General features: G+C 34.0%; 1 protein-coding gene across 4 annotated transcripts in view; it reads right to left on the reverse strand.

The window, feature by feature from the left end:
• Positions 1 to 23,383, reverse strand: part of blm (BLM RecQ like helicase) — a 38,970-nt gene that overhangs the window by 910 nt on the left and 14,677 nt on the right. For 3 of the 4 annotated variants that reach the window (XM_051920871.1, XM_028823121.2, XM_028823119.2), the window contains exons 7-21: positions 21,651 to 22,465; positions 21,187 to 21,363; positions 19,484 to 19,602; positions 19,009 to 19,122; positions 18,800 to 18,898; positions 17,548 to 17,696; positions 14,328 to 14,434; positions 12,829 to 12,989; positions 12,139 to 12,334; positions 10,258 to 10,448; positions 9,837 to 9,981; positions 9,448 to 9,647; positions 8,375 to 8,570; positions 8,013 to 8,135; positions 4,211 to 4,409 (exon numbers count right to left, since the gene is read on the reverse strand). In XM_051920871.1, the coding sequence (XP_051776831.1) occupies positions 4,211 to 4,409; positions 8,013 to 8,135; positions 8,375 to 8,570; positions 9,448 to 9,647; positions 9,837 to 9,981; positions 10,258 to 10,448; positions 12,139 to 12,334; positions 12,829 to 12,989; positions 14,328 to 14,434; positions 17,548 to 17,696; positions 18,800 to 18,898; positions 19,009 to 19,122; positions 19,484 to 19,602; positions 21,187 to 21,363; positions 21,651 to 22,465 (2,991 nt within the window). The remainder of the gene's footprint in view (positions 1 to 4,210; positions 4,410 to 8,012; positions 8,136 to 8,374; positions 8,571 to 9,447; positions 9,648 to 9,836; positions 9,982 to 10,257; positions 10,449 to 12,138; positions 12,335 to 12,828; positions 12,990 to 14,327; positions 14,435 to 17,547; positions 17,697 to 18,799; positions 18,899 to 19,008; positions 19,123 to 19,483; positions 19,603 to 21,186; positions 21,364 to 21,650; positions 22,466 to 23,383) is intronic. The other variant, XM_028823122.2, reaches the window with a different exon arrangement.

The raw sequence follows: 23,383 nt of genomic DNA on the forward strand, positions 1-23,383 counted from the left end.
AATGTTTTTAGGTAGTCCCATCACAAAACCATACCACTTTTTATTTCAACATAGTTTATATTAATGTATACAAGTGAAACATATGGATATCCAAACCTTAATAGGTAAATATTTTGTGGACCAAGTGTTTGAAGTTAACTCGTTAACATCCTAGTGGTAGACATTTATATCATTACTACCAAAAGACATAACAGAGTAACTTCGATAATCTTTCATATGTATATAAAATAGAATATACCTTTCCTCTACAATCCTAAACACTTTCAATGATCTGGACCACATTTTTCATAGTTACTGTCTAGGACAATACAGAAAAGATAGGCTACTATGAAACCTGGACACAAGACCCCTCACCCTGATTTCACAGATGAGATCACACAAATATCAGATGGGAAGGTATATCAGTAGTAATGAAGCAGTTTGTCTATTTCACTGTTGATAATGCCCTAAAAAGAGCTGCACAACCTCCTAACACAATATGCACTGCCTTCTTTCTTTGGTCCCAACAAGATCCATTTGCGAGAACATTTCTGTATACACAAGTTTCAAAGTATTATACCTGGAATACATCAAGAAAAATTTTCTACAAAAGGAAACAAGGTTGCCGGGGTTCCAGGATATGATGCACATGCAATGGATATCTTCAGAAATGTGTGTATACAATTCATTCAAACAATTCCGACCACTAATACCCAAGAATGTTACTTCACATAGTCTGTGAACCAACTTCCTTTACAGATCTGAAAAGCGTCAATGGGGAAGTTTGTTAAACATATAGGGAAGTGTGCCAAAATAATGGTTTACTTGAAAATGATCAACATTGGGACATTACTTTGTTGGAAGCATCTCTTACATATTTTCCACTTCAACTAAGAAGTCTTTTCACAATTATAGCAACTACTCTCGCTCCATCAAATGCAAAAAGTCTTTGAGACAAATACAAATAAATCCTGCGTGAGGATACTATTAGAGAAGCAGGGAGAGCTAATCCTGGAATGGAGCTAATTTTTCTCCCAAAATCTTGTACATAATTCGCCTGCCTCCTCACTCACTCACTCACTCCCGTCCGAAGCCGAATGCACGGTCGCCTTCTGCGCCGCTGCCGAAAAACCTTACGAGACCGAAATCCAACCCCAACATCGCGGCAGGCAGCGGATTGAGCCTACGCATTATACAACTGTCTTCAACAGGTACATTCACGACTTAAACATTTTAAAGTTCGTCTCACTTCCAACTTATACAAATGCCTCTAAAGAGAAAATTTGCTTCATCGCGGCAGGCGGCGGATTTAGCCTAGAGATTATTATTCTGAAATCCCAAATCCTTCCGCCCAGGCGTAGGATATTAGCCCCGATCACAGCCAATCCTCACACTCAAAATAATACATAAGAACATATTATTAAGTACTTTCAGCGGGCGAGTGATGTGAAGGTGCAAGTTAAAGATGGGCCACATCAAAGGAAATTACTACCAAACAGTGAGAGTGTCTTCACAAAAAATGTAGCCTACAGAGAGATTTTACAACTTTAGTTGCATACTGACAGGCCTCCAGTATACAAACAAAAAACGTTGTCATAGATAGCATGTCTTTAAGTGTACAGTATTTTTTGCCGTGATAAAGTCAGTCATACATATCCCAAACTTCTTAGTTAATTATCATTACTTACATCACTTTCTTATTTATTTCTTACTTATCATTTGTTCTTCATACACTACTGACACAAACTCGTGCCCGTTTCATCTTACGTTGTCGAAACAGGCTTTTTGTCTAGTATTTAATAAAGCTCTCATACTGCTTGAAGATAAATGCATATCCATGAATGGTAAAACTCTTCATCTTGGTTTACAAGCACCAATGCACAGAAGAACTGAGGTTATACTGGATCGGGACATTTTGTGATGAGAAAAAAAAAAACTCTTCGTTGATGATCAAAGATTGGCCTATAACTATGGACCTCATCACTAATGGAAATGGTGATTTTTTTTCCTTGATGCACCAGGAGGGCTAAGAATAACTTGCTTCTTGCTAAATTTAGAAAACAAACTGGTCTTGCAGTTGCATCATCCATATTACACTGATTACACTCGGCTCTAAAACTATCCTTAAATCTTTCAAATTGCAATGTGTAACATTAGTAAGGGCTCTGGTCAAGCTCAATTATTTAAAGTATGCAAAGTCATTGGTGCATAAAAGAACTCTTGAAGCACTTGATCAAGCTCTACAAGATATAAGAGGAAACACTCAGTTAATGGGAGAAGCTGTTGTAGTTCTGGCAGGTAACGTACACCAAACGTTGCAAGTTATTCTACGATCGACACCTGTGGACAAACTTATCGCCAAAGATACAATGCTTTAAGGCAAGCAACACTTTCACAAAATGACACTGACAACTAATATGTGAGTTCACTTACAGGGAGATATAATTGCATAGAAGTCTGCCAGCACCAAGGTGCAACAGCAAATTCTCTACTGATTCTACAACTAATCTAACTTCTTTTCAATCAGATTTCTATAAAGTAGTGCCCCCAGTTCAGCAAACTGAACAATGTTTTCCCAAACATTTGTAATAACTTAAAAAGCATAAATGGCCTTGTGAACAACCAATTCTGGCACCTATAATAATATCAGTACCCAAACATAAGGTAAGCTTTATGGCTCAAATCCCACTGAGTTCCTAAATTATTTGAAACCAGCTAGAATGCCATCACACAGGTTAATTTTAAAAATGGGACCGCTGATAATGCTATTCCACAATTTTGACCCACCAAAATTATGGCATGGAACAAGGCTAAGTGTGACAAAACCCATGCCAAACATGACAGAAGCAAAACGTTTAACTGACAATGGTATAGGAGAAGATGCGTTCATTCCAAACATTTCTGCGATACCATTTGAGTTTAAGTGACTGTAATATCCAGAGAGATCTGCATTTTCTATGACTATAAATAAGGCTCAAGGACAAGACAGTCAGGGTAGCAGGCATTAACTTCAAAAAGTCCATGCTTTTCCCATGGTCAGGTATTTGTTGCTTGCTCCAGTGTGGGCATGCAAAACATTTATACAGTTACACACTGGAGGGGAAAACCAATAATATTGTATATTGCAAAGTATTAGATTAAACCATATTGCAATAACTCATGTACAGTATGTACTTAGTATAGAAGAACAAAGTGATACACCATATGGATTTGTAAATTAAATATCGCTGAATTAATCAGAGTATTTTATTGTTTCATTCTCACATTTCCACAAATGCTAATGTTCTAGATATAAGAAACCTGGATAAAATTTATAAATTGTCCAATAATTTTAAATTCTGAATAAAATTAAATCATTAATTATTCAAACATTTATTTCAACACAATCCCATGCTGTTACTCTAGAAGCAACCATCCCTGGTCAGATACCAAAAATTAGACTTCATCTTGACACCGTCCAAATGTGAGAGGAAAAATGTCTCCCCAAAAGGTAACTTTAATGATCACAATATACATATGATTGCTCTATTGCATCTACCAGTTGCAAAAATAAAATAAGTATTATCTTTCACCTGTGATCAGTTCTGCAGTTTGAATCCAAATGTAGGAAAAAAGGTCCCCCTCCCACTAGATTTTTGAGGAAAAATATCAAAAACATGCAACAATTTACAAGACTGAATCTTAAAGCATTCTCTCTGAACATGCTGTGATGTTTGCAAAGAGGGATTAATGGTGTTGACCCAGTTTGATCCTACATGATGTTACATTATAGTTTTTGTTGCCATTCCTTTAACGATTTCAAATTCATCATCAAAATTTTACATACCATATGTTGCTGTTCCACCCTACTTTCACACCATGTTATCAACAGAGGTTGAAAGGTGGATAGCTTTGCATTTATTATATTGTGCTGTATTATTAAAGAAAAATAAAATAACTCTTTCCAAGTGTTCTAGGTTTGGTTACAGTGAACTTGTGAGAAAGAAAAAAAAAAAAACAAAAAACAGTGACAAAAAAAAAGTTCACTGTGTCTCAACCAAATGACTGGATTCTTTCATTGCCAAATTCAGGTATCCAAAAAAAAAAAAAAAAATCAACTCTCAATGCTGTTGAAAAGCTACATATTCTGTTTTAGAATGTAAAAATGTTACCATTTCTCTTATATCCAAGCTTTTATGAAAATAATCAATTTTAAGAGGAAAATAAACTCTTGTAAAAAGTCAGACCGTACCTGTTTGATGTACTCTGCTGGCTGCTGCCTCCTTTTCTCTTCTTAGACTTTCTGAAATAGGGTGCTGCCTTTCGTTTTCCTCTGTTCTCATTTTTTTTGGTAAAGTAACTTGATGCACATCCATCTTCAGTCATGGTATATTCTCTATTGGTATCAATCCAGGTGCTAGAAGCATCTGGTGTTGTTGATTGATCCTCTGCTATAAAAGAATTACAACAAATGACTATTTAAACCAAACAGAAACATTGTTGTTTGAATGTTAAGAAAATAGCACAAATATTAACATACACCAACTTATTCAACATTCAAAAATGGCTGGGTTAAGAAATATATTTTGACCCTACTGACTTGTCTAGTTTTTAAATCACATAAAAGTGATAACTTTAGTGCAATACAAAATATGAAAAACTTCAAAAGTAAACCTGTGTCTCATTTCTACTACTAAAAGAAGTAAATAACCCAAAACCTTTGTTATCCATTTTATTCAATTAAAGCATATCAAGCAGAATAATATTCACACTAGTGATGATGTCAGGTGGAAATGGACAAAAGGAATGCAATGCAGACAACTGGTTCTCAGCGTGGTATAAGTATCCCAAGACTCCTGCCAAAAATCCTAGATGTACGTGTATATGTAAAATAATTTGTAATGGTCACCTTTATAAAACTTCATCAATAGTCCTAATTAGCAGCATGTTCTAATTTAAATTTGAAGTAATTTCAAATGCCAGTTCTCTAACAAAGACAGAATTATGTAAATAATTGTAATTTAATGAACTACAACATAAGAAGCACATTGGTAGTGTTTACTGTAATGTCCTATATTAAAAATAGTGTTTTTTCCATATGCGGTTTACAACTGCTAATCACATACATAACTGGATTTCCAGTTTTTATTGTGGTAAAATTCAAGTAAATGCTAAATGAGTGTTAAAACAGATTCCATATGGACAATGTTATCAATCCTACCCCACTTCCAGATACTGTCCTCCAATAAACATGCTCTCACATCATATGAACAGTAAGTACTTAAAATATGATAATGCATTTACTGCAAATAATGAATAGCCTACATACAGTAAATCTATTTTACCATTAGGAAATTATATTATAGCATAAATTGCATTTTACAGTTAGAATACCAACAACATTCTTACTCACTGGGACATAAAAGGTTAAATAGAGAAGGAAATATTAGAAAAGTATACATTACTTGTATAGACTCATTCTAACAAATCACTAACCATGAAGAATTAAAACCAGGTGGCTGGTTTCCCTTTTTGACTTCACTGTTGGCATCTGAATGAGAGTGACTTGGATAACAAACCACCATGACAAATATAAGTTAAACATTTTATTCATCTAAAAATCATATCACATAAGTTAATAGATATAAAAATAAAGGTTTCTTAATTCAAAATGCCTCCCTTAGTATCTACCATCTGGATATAAAACAGAAATGTTATAATGTATCGGGTCAGACTGCAAATTGTAGTAGGCTTTTTTTTCCACGCACAACACTACAATACACATTGGCTCATTTTAAAAAATGTATAATAGTTTTAATTTTGTTACTTCAACATCATCCTTTTGGCTTCAAATGTTGCACTAGTGTAAAATGATTAGGTACTGCTCCATTATATAGCTTATGTCATTTTTAAATTTACAATAGCTCAGAATTTTGGGAAGCATGAAAACTGTAGAAAAATAAACTATTAATATAATATGTGCTCTATTTTTGTACTTGGCAAGTAAATAGTCGTGGACACAACTTAACCATTTTTGCTTCTCTTTCATGGCCACAAGGTGGTGCTAATGTCATATCTTTTGACTGAGAATCACACATACAATGCACTTACAGTGTTACCCCATTTATTTCTAAAAGTAATTTATTAAAAGTGACCCAGAAAAAAAAAAATCATAAATCAAAGTATCAAAATGAACTGTGTGAATATTTTTATTTGTGAACATTTCACTGAAGATAGCAAGCCTGGGTAAAAATATAAATTTTCCAATTAATCGTTATGTTTCGTTTAAGCGGTATGGTGGCAGCACTGCTGCCTCTCAGTAAGGAGACTTGGGTTTGCTTCTCGGGTCCTCCCTGCATGGAGTTTGCATGTTCTCCCAGTGTCTGCGTGGGTTTCCTCTGGGTGCTTTGGTTTCCTCCCACAGTCCAAAGACATGCAGTTTAGGTGCATTGGTGATCCTAAATTGTCCCTAGTGGGTGCTTGGTGTGTGGGTGTGCATGTGCCCTGCCCAGGATTTGTTCCTGCCTTGCGCCCTGTGTTGGCTGGGATTGGCTCCAGCAGACACCCTCCTGTGACCCTGTGTTAGGATAAAGTGGGTGGGATAATAATGACTGACAATTCAATATCAGTTCTTATGGTCTCAATATAGATCTTGTGAATCTCTATCCTGCTCAATTACTATATGTAGATTTTTGCTTATCTTTATTTTTTGTCGTCCGATCAAGTAAATTGCGCTAATGCGCCTGTTAAGGCTTTCTATGGAAAAAGCACTTTACTATCTTCAATAAAATGATGTGCCTTCTTTAACTGAAATCAGCATCTTCAACACAGAAATCATATGTGTGCACAGCTGAACATCCAGGGCAGCAGATTTCTATGTGACAAATACACATTAAAAACAACTGCCTACCTGTGGCGGATGTGTTGCAGACAAGCGCACTGCATGCCAGTCACTCTGGTAGCCACCTTGCTGTCTATATGCAGAGTTGCTGAGAGGACTCACCGTTTGTGTGTTGGCAAGTTTAATAAACATTGCTTCTCTATAAGCGTGTGGCTACGTAGTTGTACTGCTATGGTGGAAAAAGTTTGCAATGTGCCTCACCCAGCAAAGCAAGTGAGCAATTGTTGGACATTTCAGCATGCGATACAAAAGTGAGCGTGTGCTCAAAACAGCCGACTTGAAGTAGCTCCATAATAGCAGAGTTTTCAGTCATGATGGCCGGTTCTTTTTCTTTTTATGTTCCTTTCATTCAATGCCACTGTTAATAAGCATCAGCTCTAGGTCCTTGTTTTAAAATGCTTGCTTTTTGTCTGAAGACTGAGGACACACTTTTGAGACTGATTAACATGACTGCTACAAGTGAGCAACAAAAGAATTATAGAAAGACACGAGTCTTCGTGCTGTATCTTTAATTTCAACTAATTCAAGACTGTCAAATAGGTAATAAATTTGGCGAACAGTTTAGTCAAAGGGTGTTTACATGGAGATTCATAACACAGGTTTATTGAATAACATTTATTATTTAAAAAGCAATATTCGATTTATTTATAATATTATTCACAAGATAAGAGACATTTTATAATGTATATGCCATTGCATTACATTAAAAGAAGGAGCTGCCCCATAATATGTGTGGACTTTGATGCAACAATACATATGTTAGATAAATTATGGTGAATTCTGAATGAGTGCAGTGCTGTGAAAACATGTTCTTTGTATTATATTTAAATAATAACAAAATTATTTTTTTCCACATCTTCCAAATACTGATGTTAACTGTTTATTACTAAAGTATTTCTTCTTAAATGTCATTTCATGCTTATGCATATCTTATGATGATACTGAAATTTGTCACATTATATTCATGTTCTCTATACATGGTTAAACAATTTCTAAGAAAGCTACAACTTCAAATATATCAGTGCATGCTAATTTAGTAAAGATAAAATCGATATTGAATTGAATTGGGGCATTGTGAATTAGAATCTAATCGGGACATCAGTGCAGATACCGAGCCCTAGTCGACAGACAGAAAATAGAAGCAGCAGTTTACCTGGCAGTTGCAATTCAGAATACTTCTGCAAGACATCAATAAGCTCAGCTCCATACTTTTCCAACTTATCTTCAGTCACACCATCTATCTGAAGAAGAACTTCTGGATCGGAAGATAGGGTTTCTGCAAAAGTAATGATGTGTTGATTTTACCTAGAACATAACGTTATATTCATTTAAAACTGACCAATTATTCTTTTAAGTCTCAAAAAAAGACATCCTCACAAGATGAGTTCACTGCACAGCACGAATGAAGCTTCAATCGTGCAAATGCACAAAAGGAACTTTCCTTTATGAGGACACTAAGAATGTCTCACTGCATTAATTATTTGAATTCTGTTTTCTTCTAATCAAGCAATTTACCAGCAATCTTTTTGATAGTTGCAGTGGAGAAGATGTTGTAGTAATGAACACCAAATACTTTTCCCAGTTTCTTGCAAAGATCAGTGAGCTCCTGAAGGCATTTCTGGACCATTTCTTCCCTTCCGGAAACCTCTTTAGTGACAGATGCCTTCTGCTTTCTAATGCTGCTCACACTTTCAGTGTCATAAAATTCTACCTGCACAGACAGAAGGAATGCTTCAGGAATCTAAGACTGTATTCATATTTGCATATAAAGCAGTCTTATCTAAAGTATGCAAAATCAAAAAATGAAGCATCTTTGTGATAATATTCACAATTTTAATCTTCTTGACACTCAGCCCCAGACTTTTTATTAAACTACAACTGTAAAATAAGTAAAAGGAAAAAAAAACAGCTTGAATACAATGCTACAACAAACCATGATCCTACTTCCTAACTAGTTTGTTCCAGTAAAAAGTTGTGGAGGGTCAGAACCTAATGAGGCGACATCATGCATAAAGCAAAAACCAAGCCTGGACAAAGCACCAGTCCATCACAAAATTTTATAGAAGTAAGCAATGTTGATGTTCACATTCTGCTTTATTAAAGAAACAGAATTCTTAGCTTGTACAACGAGCTATAAAATTCTCAAACTGCATTTTCTGTTGCAATTTTTTCTAAAGCTTACAGCCCATTTTCATGACATTTATTTTTATTCCGCATGAAAAAGCAATTATGAAGGAGAGCTTTGCTAAGGAACAAAACTCATTTCTAAATAATATTCTTGCATTTTTACATAAAAGTTGCATTTTTAAAACAATTAATTGAAATAACAGACCAACTAACAGATCAGCAAAACAGTTGTTAGCTGCAGTCCATGTGCAACATTCAGACTGGCAGGCTGTTCCTCAAACTTTCCTCCATCACATTTTACATTCAATTATGACAGAGAAGCATATAAACAGCATGGGCATTTCAAACTAATGTGTTCTTTTGGTCAGTAATAATTGAGAGAGTCTGACTTGGCATATGACCACATCAGTAACACTAATTCAATGTGTTGTGATGCTTTCTTGTTTCTTTAGCTATAATACCTGTGAAAACCCATTTAGTACAGCCATTGCTTTCTCTCCTGAAGTCACATAAGCCACAGCCTGGTCATTGACTGTGAAGTACAGGTCCTCCTGAAGAATTTTATCTAATACCAACTTGCGCAAGAGTCTTTCAGCATTATGTCTAGAATATGCAGCTCCTTTGCCAAACAGGCCGTTCTGAATTCGAGCGGTTTTAGTACCTGTAAAAAGAACAAAAAAGCCTTAACAAAAAGCAAAACATCAACCAAGTAACACTTTGCTTTAAAAATGTATCAAATGAGAAAATGCACTCCTAGGGTCAAAATGGATGCTGGTATAACATTTATTTTTAACTCGGCAATCACATATTAAAACATGAAAAATTAACAATGTGGTAAGAAAAACCATACCCAAGAAAATATCCACCAACATTTTCAGAGTTAGCTTGGTACCCGGCTGTGCTCTGAAGCTTTTTCCTCCACCTCTTCGACAGTTTTCCTGAACAAATCTGACTATTTGTTTAACTTCCTCTGTTACATTCCTGGTTTTGTATTGCTGGAAGCAACAAAGAAACACTTTGAGGAAAATAATAAATCATAATGCTGAAGTATTTTGCACAGGGAGCAAATATTTATGATGCTTACATCAGGTTAAATGTCCTTATGTTATTCACTAGAGACCTCAAATATAATTGTAGAAATGTTTTAGACTACTGCAAGGTTGTATAATGGATAAAAAATACAAATAACTACTTTCAAATTACTACTCATCCCTATTATTAGTCTTGTGCCAACACTAAGTGAACACTAAGTAAAAATAAGAGGCTGTTACTTTTGATCTGCTGCAGTTGTCACAGATAACTTCAGGATGCTCTCTGCAGAAACTCGGATTGAAGTCATTTTCACCAAAATAAGCCAGAAGCTGGGACCTACGGCACTCCACTAAATTCTCACAGAAATGCACCATGCTGTAAAGGTTGTTGTAGTGAGTCTGCTTTGTATCCTTGTTTCCATCCTTTTCCACTGATAAAAGAATAAAACAATCCACCAAACACAAATTACAACACTCAATTCAGCAATTACCAACATTAATGAAAATTGCCAACACTGAACATCTATCCATTTTCAATGCAATAGGCAGCACATATTGAACCCAACAAAGGAGTGGTTAGAAAAAGAATATCAATATCCTGCAATGGTCCAGACAGTCCATGGGGATCAATACTATGAAAACATTTGGGCATATACTGAAGCAACCTTCATACAATGTGAGGGTCTTAACTTTTCTGAAAAGAAAAAGTAAGCTAGAATTGCACAACTTCGATATGAACTTGACAGAGATCTATACAAACAAACTTATTACTATAATCAAAGCATAATGAGGTTACATGAAGCATCAGTTAGAGGGTATGAACATCTATGAAACTAATGCGTTGAAATTTTATTTAAATTTGCCTAAAAACTTTGAATTGTTCCTCATTTAAATTTGTTAGATACAAGATCTAATTAAGGTTGACAAAGGTCCAACATATTTATTTGAAATTCAGCTGTAACATGAAAAAAAAATTCCAATAAGGGCACATAGATCTTTCATATTCACCTGTTGGTAAGGAGAATTTACCAATAGTGTGTTTTTGTAACATTTCCCACCCCATTATATTGTGCTGCAATGTTTGAATCATTATGCATTTACTTAACACAAAAAAAGATTTTCATAGCTTCTGTTTTCATGACTGATAATTGATTCAGTGATGAACTACAACAAGAGTCATACTGGTTGACAATAAACGTCTGACTGCAAAATGGGATCACAAGGTTCATAACAAGAGACATAAAACTAAACCCTTACAGTAACACCAATCTTTTAGATATTTATAGTCTTCTTAAAATTTGTTATGTTACAACACAGTAAGTAATTTAGCAAATGCTATCACCTCTTAGTTTATAAATAAAAAGGAATTTATAATAAGTTTGCACTACTGATACACTGTATTAAATAACATGCAAACAGAAAAACAAAATACTGTTTATTCTATCTAACTGTAAAGAGAAATTAAAAAAAATACAGCAATGTGCAAGCTGAACTTTAATATTCATTCATTATTGTTTCATCACTGGCATAAAAACCACAGCATTTTTTTTTCTGAATGATCTACATTTAGACCATTTAGAGTTAAAAAGAAGTGAAATAATATCTGACAGGCACTCTCAATCTTCTTACAACAATATTCTCAGTAAAACCAGATGGGACAATATGCAGAGAAAAATCTACTGTCTTATCTTATGAAGACTCATTTTGCTTAACATGTAGACTCCCAGCCCATCCCCTACATTTCCAATATTATGTGATGTCTCATACCAACCTAAAGTGGCATGTTTTTAATGAAATGTACATTTTTTTTTTTTAGAATTGGGAAAGAATTCATTAATGCTAATTTAAAACAAACATACCAGGTCTCCACAAAATCCTTTCTGTTACCTTTAACTACATTAAACTGAACTACCTTGTCATATACAATCAAGTAAAGGTTGGGGTGGAAGTGTTTTTTTTTTTTTTTTTTTGTTTTTTTTGGGAACACAGTATCTTTAGGACTACTTTATTTTCAAGAAACATATCCATATAAACTTCAAATAAATGCCTGATTCAGTCATGTGTGAACTGTACACAATTGGAATTGCAAAGAGACCTTAACATTCTTTGAAGTTAGCTTACTTTGTATAAGCCGCCTAAGTCGGAGGACATCATGATAAGAATAAAACAGGACACAGTGTGATATCTCCCCATCTCTTCCAGCTCTGCCAGATTCCTGATAATATCCTTCTATAGATTTTGGAAGGCTTGCATGAATCACATATCTCACATCTGGTTTGTCAATTCCCATTCCAAATGCTATTGTGGCACACATAACCTGGTAAACATAAAGGAAAAAAAAATTCTCACAAACTCCTACAGCAGCTATCAACAGGATTAAACTTGATTATTAACAAAAATCATTAGTTTGAGGCAGATATCCTTATTTTTACAGGCAAAGGTTACTGTGATACAGCATAAAATAAAACTACTATTGAAAAGAGACACTTAAAAATGTCTATTCAGATGTTGTTCAAGTATAAAGTAAACGCCAAAGAACATACAAAATAAATGTCTTAAAACTATTATACAGGAAAAAGTACTAAAAGCATTTTTAAAAAAGCAAGAAATGAAGAAAGAAGAATTAATGGTGTAAAAAGAAGCGAAACAAGTATTGTGAAGGGGTACAGACTATCAACTTATTAAATGAAACAGTGATCTAAAAGAACTACAGACACAAAAATCAATTTTTATTATGGGTGCATTAATACATTAATTATGACACTTAAATATTAGACACTTAAGAAAACAGAAACTTTTACATTAATTTACCTGACATCCATCCTGGTTGATCCACTTCTGTTGTACATAATCCCGATCGCTGTCACGAAGGCCAGCATGATAAGATAAGGCTGCAATACCTTGTCTCTGTAAACTTTCAGCCAAACTGTCACAGTCATTTCGAGACAAACAATATATGATTCCCGAGTCTCCTGTAGAAAGTAGCAGCAATACATATTGCATTATAAAATCGTAAAAAAGCATATTCTACATTACAGGATACCAAACAGCTTAGGAACCAAATGTTTCACCTCTACACTATTAACATTAACAATATTATTACAGTAACATTAACAGCCTAGATCAGCATGTACAAAAATACATTATTACTCAATATGATACAACAGTGGAAGCACCCAGATTATCTGACTGCTATTCATGAACACCAAAAATGTTGAAAAATGTACGTTTTCACTTGGTGTATGAGGTCTTAATTTCACATGCTCAATGTTGTTTGGTATATGATATACTGTACTGAATATTGCAGCCATCCCCAAATATTCAATTTCAATTTTTGTTAAAAAAAGAACACTAATTAATCATAATCCAAATGTACTACTTACTAAGCATGTAAAACATAACAGTATTTTCTGAAAGCATTATGGAATTAATTCAATTAGTTAACCTTCAGTGACTTAAGGCCACCTCATATTATGTGAGGTGGAGTCAGTTGCTTCATGCTCCTGTAATAAGTTGTGTAGTGTCACATACCCAGTAACATAGTTCATCTAGTTAGTGACATACCCCCAACAGGTTTGATTTTGGCTTAAGATGTAAGGGCAAGCTCTGTGTATGAGAGAGTTGACAACCAATAACTGCTCAGCGAGAGGTACAATACATATAATGCAGGTACGAGAAATATGGACTGCAGATGTGTTGGACCTTCCATTCTATGTACCTAGACAGAAAGGAAGAGCAAAAAAGGAAGCACCAAGATTGTAGCTGAATTTGCCATACTGGGAATACTTTCATAAAGCATCAGCTTTGCTAGGCAGCACGTGGCTGTCGGAAAAATTGCCACACCTGCAATACTTTGGAGATGTAAAACTGTACTGCGAAAGTCATTATGGAGTATTGTCATGCCTTATGAATTCTAATCTAGTGTAGTCTATAATCTTACATCTTTAGGCAACAAGATCAGCAGCTGCAGTCATCAAGTTTGAAATCCACTTTGACCAAAAGTCACTTAATGTGCCACTGGCTTTAATACAAAGTCTACAGGTATGTTTTAAAATTCAATTAAAAAAGACAGAACTATATAAATATACACATTAAAAATACCTATATCTGTAGAACAATCCCATAAGTAATATTAAAAGGACAAGATGATATTTAAATGAATAAAGTACAACAACGATCAATTAATGTGCAGTATGAAGTAATATTTAAGATGGTTAACACAAAGGTGTTCCCTGATGCAGAGTCTAAGTGGGGAATAAACAGGAAATACTGTAAAAAATAAAAACAACTTTTTTAGCTCAAGTACATACGTGGGTAATACTTTTTGATCCATTCGATGCACTCCTCTGAAACTTTTTTTGGTTTTTTTGGTAGTACTGTATATTTCAGATTGTGTCGGTTAAAGCTCATAGTAAACCTTAAAAAGGAGAAGCAACAATGTTACTACTGTTGCAATTAGCTACTTGGCAGTTATATAGATGTGGCAAAATAAAGTTTTTGCAAAAATAATTAAAAACAGGTCAGATAGTCTTATGAATAAATTGCACAAATAACAAATATACAAAAGGAAAATTAAAACAATCACCCTGCTGCCTCACTGGGTCCAACTAAACAGGAGTAAAAGTCACACCAACTCAAAAGGATGCCATCCACTTGCTCAGCTTCAAATACTTTTAAGCAGTCATTGTCTTGACTTCTGTCTCTCAGTCTCATGCAAAACTTGAATCTTTGTTCTCTCTTTGCTCTAAATTTTCCTCCTAACTCATTAAGTCCTTTGCCTTAAAGTTGCTTTAGATCAGTGTTTCCCAAACTCGGTCCTGGTGAACCCCTTTGGCTGCAGGTTTTTGTTCCAACTAGCTTCTGTTTTTAATTGAACTCCTGGGCTAATTAAGTGAATTGATATTTCCCAAGTTCTGTGTTTAGGGAACAACATAGAAATTAGAAAACTAAGTTTGCTATAAAAAAATAAATATATATATATATATATATATATATATATATATAAAAATGTGCCAAGCAGTTATATAGGAATAATGTAATTTTTTTTTAAACAGTATTTTCATCTTGATTTTCATTCTACTTTTTTAGGTGTTCTAATTGTTTAATTGATCCATTATTTACTAATTAGTGGGTCTGACTCTAAAGTAGTTGCAGCCTTTGATTATTCAGTATTGTTTGCCTGGGTGTCTGATCTGCTCGTTTTAAATTGTCAATATTAAGACACAATGAAGAGGGAAAAACTGCACAGAGAAAGGGCAAAGTATAACTGCACAGAGAAAGGGCAAAGTATAATGAAATCAGTTAAGCATTTAAATCTATAGCAAAAGCAGAAATATTTCTAAATGTCTTATAAATGTAAAAATCATGCTGCTGTGCTTTTCTGAATGTCGAATAAAAGAAAAAAAAAACAGCTAATTAAATGAGATCAGTGCTATCAGGTGTTGTCTATGGTTAGGAATCTGTTTGGAACAAAAACTTGCAGCCACAGGGGGTTCCCAGAACCGAGTTTGGGAAACACTGCTTTAGATCCTCTTCCATATAGATAGCATTTTCAGACAATATCAATTAATGTCATGGTGCTCACTGTTTGATAATATTAAACAATGCTAGACAAGAGATCTTTCTATTAGTATTTCAGGTAAGGAGTGGAAATGATAATTTACAATTATCAAATTTACAATATTTATAATTTGTGTAAAACAAGTTGAAATGTAGATAAACTCTGCACACCAGACATACCTCTTCAGTTTTAAGTTAAAGTAAATTAAATCTAAAACATATCAAGGATTACTCATTAACAGAGGTAGTAATACTTACAAGACAGAACAGCAACATTCAATGATCCACTGAAGGGCCAGTTTCCCCAGCCACATATATATAATTAAAATGGATTCACCTCTCTGGCTTAAACTGAAGGATGTGTACCTTCTTTCTCACTAACTCATACTGTAGACACAGGCCAAGGTACAGTACTGATTTTGCCTATCCTCTCCCCCCCACCTTCTTTAAATATGCATACATTGTTAGATGTACTTAATCCCATGTATAGTCATGGCAAACCAAATCCAGCATCTATTGATCAACAAGGGTGAACTGCACATCATTCTGTGCAATATTGTTAAAGTAGTAAGGCTCACTTACTACACACAGATCACATACAAGTCCATACAGAAATATTTTACCTTTAAGACACTAACACACAAACATAAAATCACATTTTTCATTTCTTTTTCTATGTACAGAATTGCACATTATGTGATAGGATTAATTTGTGACATAAGAGCATCAGACAAACAATTAAAATTATGAAGATTTTGTTTAGTTTGTGATTTAGCGTTTAAGATTTATTTATTTTACTTTATATTAGTTTAAAAGTATCAGTAAAATACAGGAAAACTACACATCAATAAAACAGTTAAAATTAAATGCTGAGGGCTCCTTTCAAGAGTCATTTTTACACATTGATTGAGAGAAAACAAGACTGGAAAACAGTACACTAAGAATTAGCAAATTAAATGCTAAAATACTGGAAGGTTTTGAGGTTAAAGCACACCCTGTCAGAAAAAAATCAAAAGGGGTTCAGTTAATAGCAACAATTATAGGTTTATAACTAGCTGAAAAGAACACCTACAGCCACTGAGAGTGGTTGATGATCAGGGCTGAAAACCCTGAAGTATGCTCATGTGGCACAAGAATAGACACACACATATTAAAAAAAAAAAATACGCACACACACGTGCACTTAACCCATAACCACACAAATTTATGAAGGCATTTTGCAGGCGAGTATATTCCTAGACAGTAGAGGCACAATGAGGTAAGCTATTAGGGCTAATGAGTAGCTGAGTGCTACCAGTCAGGAGGTTTTCCCAACACACATCAACAGGAAGAAAAGTAAAAAAAACTAAAATGCCATATTTCAATATTTAATTATTTTGATTACCAGTACATATATGGTTCACAACAAATACCTCAACTGCAGAATGTATGAGCTCTGTAATAATTCTGAAACAACAGACTCGGTCTCTTTTGAACAGTGAGAGCAGATTAGTGATTTAGCTCAGACACCTAAATCAAAACCAGCTTTCAGTCCTTTACCAAACATGGACCACACTGCAGAGATCAAGATTCTGGCTATAAACTACAAGTATTTCATCCAATTTCCTACAGAAAGCATTATGTTTGAGTAACAGGATATTAGTTTTATTAACATAAAACAAGCTTGACAGGAAATGCATCTACACTAAATTTTAGTGACGCACTGAATTTTTGTCTACTGCAAATATTTATCCATAAACAGAAAAAAGGGCAGAGTTGACATATGGCATTTTTGACATAAAGGTATTTTGTATTGAATCAAAGATTTTCACATTCGTGTATTGCTACTAGAATTAGTATGAACTGCGTTTAACGTACAATGAAAAAAAAAAATCACTGGCTTTAACAACCTTTAGGGTTTAAAATAATATGCTTTACAAGTTTAAATTCAAATAAGAAATGAGGAGAAATAAATAAATAAATAAAACGTACACAAGAGGCTTTGACATCTTTAGTTGACAAAGGATATCCTTCTGAACCCTTGGGTTGGCTGTTGCTGTGAGGGCCATTATTGGGACTCTAGGAAATTTCTCTCTCAGTTCCTTGAGTCTTTTAAAATCTGGACGGAAATCATGGCCCCACTGAAAAACATTAATTACACAGAATCTTAACACATACTCAAGAGGCAAAAAATGTGCTTTCATAATCAATTATTATTTGCACTTATTAACAACAATGTAAAAATGATATATTTAATACAGTACTTAAAACGGAAATCAAGAGTTATTTTTCTGGTTATGTTAAAGCTGAGATGGTATCTTACAGATGAAGACCAATACATTTCTCAATCAGTGTAAATACTTTACATGCTCCAAATTGATTAGAAACCAACACACGTGTATTTACTATTATAAAGGGTTTCCAGGAGCAGACATAGCACCAGAGCAACATAGCATATGTTCCATTTCTGCAAAGCATTCCCAGAATAGGTTATTCTAAAAAAAGATGGCAAATGTCACTGAAGAATGGCAGGGAACTGTTAGAAGTCCACCATGCTTCTGTGTTGAAATTGAACTCCTCCAGGACCTGACCACCGACTTTAAGGACAAGCTTTTAACAGGAAGTAGAAACAAACATTCCCAAGATCAGCTACTTGTAATGCTCAACATCATGTTCATTTCACATTTTAAAACCACACATGTTATTTTAATTTCTGGGATGATGAGCAGTACGTGATTTGTTACAAACTCAGCATATAGAGTACTTTTATTTCAGAAAGGAATCTAGCTTTGTAATGCTTTTACTATAATCATCCTGCAAAAGGCTTGTCCAGTTTGCTTATTTATGTAGTGGTACAGTTTCTGAATGTTTAAATTTTTACTATCATTAAAGAAATAATCAAATTGAGAAAAAAAAACAAAAAAAAAAAAAAAAAGGAAAAAAAAAAGTATGATTAGACATTGGAATTCCATGAAAATTGAGATAAAGTATGAATACTAACTGCAACCTGCTAGTCCTTTATAAATAAGCATATACAAATGTATGACTGTGGTATAAAATAATATTCTGATAATACAGGATGGTATTTATATCCAAGAAATAGATATTTTTTCCCTAGCAGTATCATGGGTATTGTGAGGGATTAAACCAGAACCACTCCTTAAAGACAAATCTACATCAAGCTAGTAAAAGTTTGTATTACATCTAAATAAACTGCAGATAGATTAAAAATAAAAATACAAACCTGACTGACACAATGAGCTTCATCTATGACAAATCGAGCAAGCAGATTTCGATCATACAGATTCTGAAGTGTGCTTATAAGCTTGTTGCTGGCACACACCTAGCAAAGCATACCAAAAATATAAACACAAATGTTACACATCAGGAAAAAAAATAAACACAAACTAGAAACTCATACATCTTTCAAGTAACAGAGCACATCACACATACCTTCTCTGGTGTGCAGTATAGTAATTTGATAATTGGTTCCTTCTTAGATAGCTGCATATATATACGTGCAGATTCTGCATCACTTTTATCACCAGTTAAACTTATAGCTGGTATCTTCGGTACCAGATAAGAAGAAAAACACACACAAAAAAAAAAAACTTATCAGATTTATACTTAATAGATAAATGGGCCACAATTTAGAACAAAGTTTTCATTCACAAGAATCAGAATATACATTATGGCCAATAGAGTGTTACATACTAGAACACCCATGGTAAGGGAACAAATGTCCAGGTAATCTGAAATGTGCACCAGTACCATGCACACTGCACTCTATATTCCAATTCAATGTAAAATACAAGGTACCTAATTAAGTACTTTAAATAGTCACTTTGAGAGTGTTTTTGCTATATATGAGAAATATTAATGAATTTAAATCATCAGGAAAAATAGTACATTTTTGCACAAAACTTACATCCAGTGTAGTCAACTTCTGCACTTGGTCTACAATCAAAGACCTGAGTGGTGAGATTACAACAGTGACACCAGGTGACACACAGGCAGGAAGCTGGTAGCAAAGACTTTTGCCTCCACCTGTAAACAATTATTTCAATTAAGTGCTTTGTTTGCAAATGCCCACTATTCGCCATCTACAAACAGCTGCAAAACAGCAATATCCTGGTAAGAAAACCAAACACAGTCTGCTTTCTTTAAAGGGTCTAACTACACCCAAAAAAAAAAAACAGCACTACATCAAATACACTAGAAAGTTTAAACAAATTTTAGAATTTTATATGATGCAAAGAAAAAAAATAACTGAGAAAAAGATAAAGGTGTTTTCTAAAAAGTTGGATGTAAGGACATATTTTTCTGCAGTTTCAGGTGTTGTGAAAAATATAGCGCTAATTTAGATTTTCTAGTATGTGTCAAATACATGGTTTTTAGGATGATGATATAGTTTAGCAGGATACTGGGAAATTACATTTTCTAATTTTGCACTGAAGAACACTGTTGCCAGATTAAGTTTTATCAAGATTTTACTGAATTTAAAAGGTTTATAAATTTTAATTATTGATTTGTGAAAGAGAGATGAAACACATTCATTTTAGTACCTTTAAGAATCTTTTAAAAAAAAAAAAAAAAAATACTTTAGTACAGTAGTAAAAACTGGTGACCCTTAAAAATTCAGCACAGTTGTGGTGTGAAAAAGTTTTGAAAAACTAATTTAGTTCAGGTCACAGGGTGAAAACTGCATGGATCCAAGAAGGTGATGCATGAATGCAACACACATGCTTATGATGAACAAGTTCTATGGTTTTTAATTGAATTCCATTGCTTTATTTATGGTGTGCCATACTGTAACGATGTAAAGATGTTAAAAATCAAATACTGTAGGACTGAATACTTATTAATGCCTCATTAAATAACCTATATGCCACCAGAAACCAAAGTGGAGTCCTGAATCTACAAATCATCATACTACAGCAGATACACTTTGGAACAATAAGTAGCCGCTGCATTAACTAAAACAAGGAACAGTTACAAGCACATAATTTTTACCATTAACTGAGTGCAGTGTGTGGTTACTGTGAGAGAAGTTAAACATTTTTTCAGTTTTTTTTTTCACTCTATAAAACAACATATATTAAAAGCAGAACTTAAATGAAACATATGCATCTCCTTAACTTTGAATGAGGATGGTCACAATTTGTCAAAGAAACACGGTTATATGAATATATTTAACATCTGTTAGGCAGTGCAATTATTCTACAAAAACATGTTCTCTTTGTTAGCGATCCAGCATGTTCTATTAGCGTGTTATTTAAAATTAACTTTTTTTTTTTGTAAAGCCTGAAATAAAATTTTCTGCATCATAACTCTTCTATTTAATTTTGTTAGGTACCCAAAACAACAAGTGTTTTAGTTGCTGTCAATCTCAAAAACTAATTTAAGTCTAACTCAAAACATATTTTTACAGTTAAATTGTGTGCAAATGAAATATACAGCATGACTTAGGGGCAAAAGGTGTCAGAACTGGTACTCCAGAAAGTGCAACTATGTGCATCACAATGTCAGCAATTTTACCTTTTCCGTGAAGGACTGGTCAATTGGTATGGCTTCATGCTTAAATCAGTATGATACACACTAAATAAATAAATAAAAAAAAACACTATTTACCAGTGGGCATTAATACAAAAGTATCCTCGTTTAGCAGTGTAGCATTGACAGCTTCAAGTTGATTAGTCCGGAACTGATGCAGGCCAAAGCGCTTATGGAAAATCTTCATCAATTCCTTAGAGTGGGGGAAATTAAAACCTCTAAATTTTTCATGGGCAGGATTTTTTGATACTGCCACTACAAAGCAAACAACAAAAAATGTATTCATAAAGAAGCTGCTAATACATTGCAAGAATTAGAATTCTAAAAATATCACTTCAGTAGGAAAAGCTGAACTATTAAAATAGGTAAAAAGTAATATTTCTAAGATCCAGCAACTAAAAAACATTACAAATTAGTTAAGCAAATACAGGTCATTTAACAGTGGGTACTTCCCATTTAATTGTCACCTATATTCATAAGAATTTCAGTAGAAATTTCACAGATATACTAGCAGGAGACAAAATGCAACACTGGTAACTTGCCTGGAGAAAGCTTCTTGGTCATAGGTAGAGCAACTGATTTGGTGGCAGAGGAAAGTTGTGACAATTCAGGTGACCAGTCAGCTATTGTTTTAACAGAGGTTTTGTTTAGGGATGAACTAATATGCATCACTTCATTCACTGACTTAAAGACTGAATCCGAACCAGTTGTGCTAGTGGTAGCATGTACTATTACGTCGTCACAGTTTTCTCCACTGTCTTCCTCATTTATATCATCAATGTCAAAATACAAATCATGCTCATTATTAAAAGTGGCAAATTCTGCATCTTCAGTATCGTATATACTGATATTTAATTCACTCTGCAAACTGGAACTGTGTTTCTCTTCCTGTGTTTTAGGAGAATACCAGCAATCCTGCTCTTCCATTTCAAGGCATGACTTATCACTGATAATGGATACATTTGAAGAAAATTCTTTGCACTGTTTACTAGCTGGATGAATGCTCTTCTGTTCATGATTTTTTACAGTGAATTCTGCAAGTGAAACACCATATGGCACTGATGAAATATCTGAAGTCTTAAGCAGATTTTTACTATTTTTTGCTTCACACAGATCAGGATCACTGACAAAACTGCCTCCATGTACAGCAGATGGAGAGGGCTTCTTGAAAGAAAACATTTTTGTTGAAGGCTGATCTGTTCCGATTGTTGATATACCCTGGGCAGTATGTGAGGAAAAGGATATATTCCCAGATTTTGTACCAGGGTTTGTACCAGCCAGCTTGCATACTGGTGACACAGTATCCCTGGATGTCTTGTTTAACTGTATATCTGGCAATTCAGAAACAATTCTTCGCCTATAAAATAGAAGCAGGAAGTGAGTGATATATTTCATAAAAAAAGCTTAAAAAGCAAATATATTTTGAAGAAGTTTTAAGAACAGACATATCTGTTCAGAAAAGAGAAAATGCGGATTCTTACAGTCTTTAGAAAGGGAGCATGCTTACTGGTTATATTTAAAATGTGCCAGTAAAGGACTTGTGTATAACATGTACATGTTAAAATGGGAAAGCTGTACTTTTACTTTTCCTACACATGCAAAATCATTTCTGTGACTGTGCTATTGCCTGTAATTCAACAGTCTCTATTAGTTTTTAAAATTATTTCATTATTTGATTACATCTTGCCTGAAGAAGGGGCCCGAGTTGCCTCGAAAGCTTGCATATTGTAATCTTTTTAGTTAGCCAATAAAAAGGTGTCATTTTGCTTCATGTTTCACTAAATTATTGCAGCAACTAAAAATTAAGATATTGCGTGGTTACATTCTAAATGTACAAGACAGAAGAAGCTCAATTCATGACTTCCACTGTGGAAGTGGTCAGTGACCTTAATGAAACTGTAAGGATGCACACTATTGTGAAAATTAACAGCTAAAAATGCTGTTCTGCCTCACATCCTGTGATTTTTAAAGAATTAGAATTCTTTTAGAAGAATTTTAAACCAGTAACATATGAAAACATTTTGTCCAGATGTTTTATGAAACCCTTATGTTAAAAAAGTGGACTTTTAAAAAAATAATTTTTAACACGTTATAAATTTATACAAAATGTGAAAGCCTTTGCTCTAATGTATTTCTAAATTTGTTGAATTAACTTAAAAAAAAAAAAGAATAATTTCATGATATTCATGTATTTTACAGCTTCCAATGAAACAGCATTTTCTTTCCTTCATTAAAAAAAGCCAAAATCTGACTAGCTGATAATTGCCGTCATCAA

The sequence above is a fragment of the Erpetoichthys calabaricus genome, chromosome 17 (assembly GCF_900747795.2).
Source record: "Erpetoichthys calabaricus chromosome 17, fErpCal1.3, whole genome shotgun sequence".
Taxonomy (NCBI): Eukaryota; Metazoa; Chordata; class Cladistia; order Polypteriformes; family Polypteridae; genus Erpetoichthys; species Erpetoichthys calabaricus.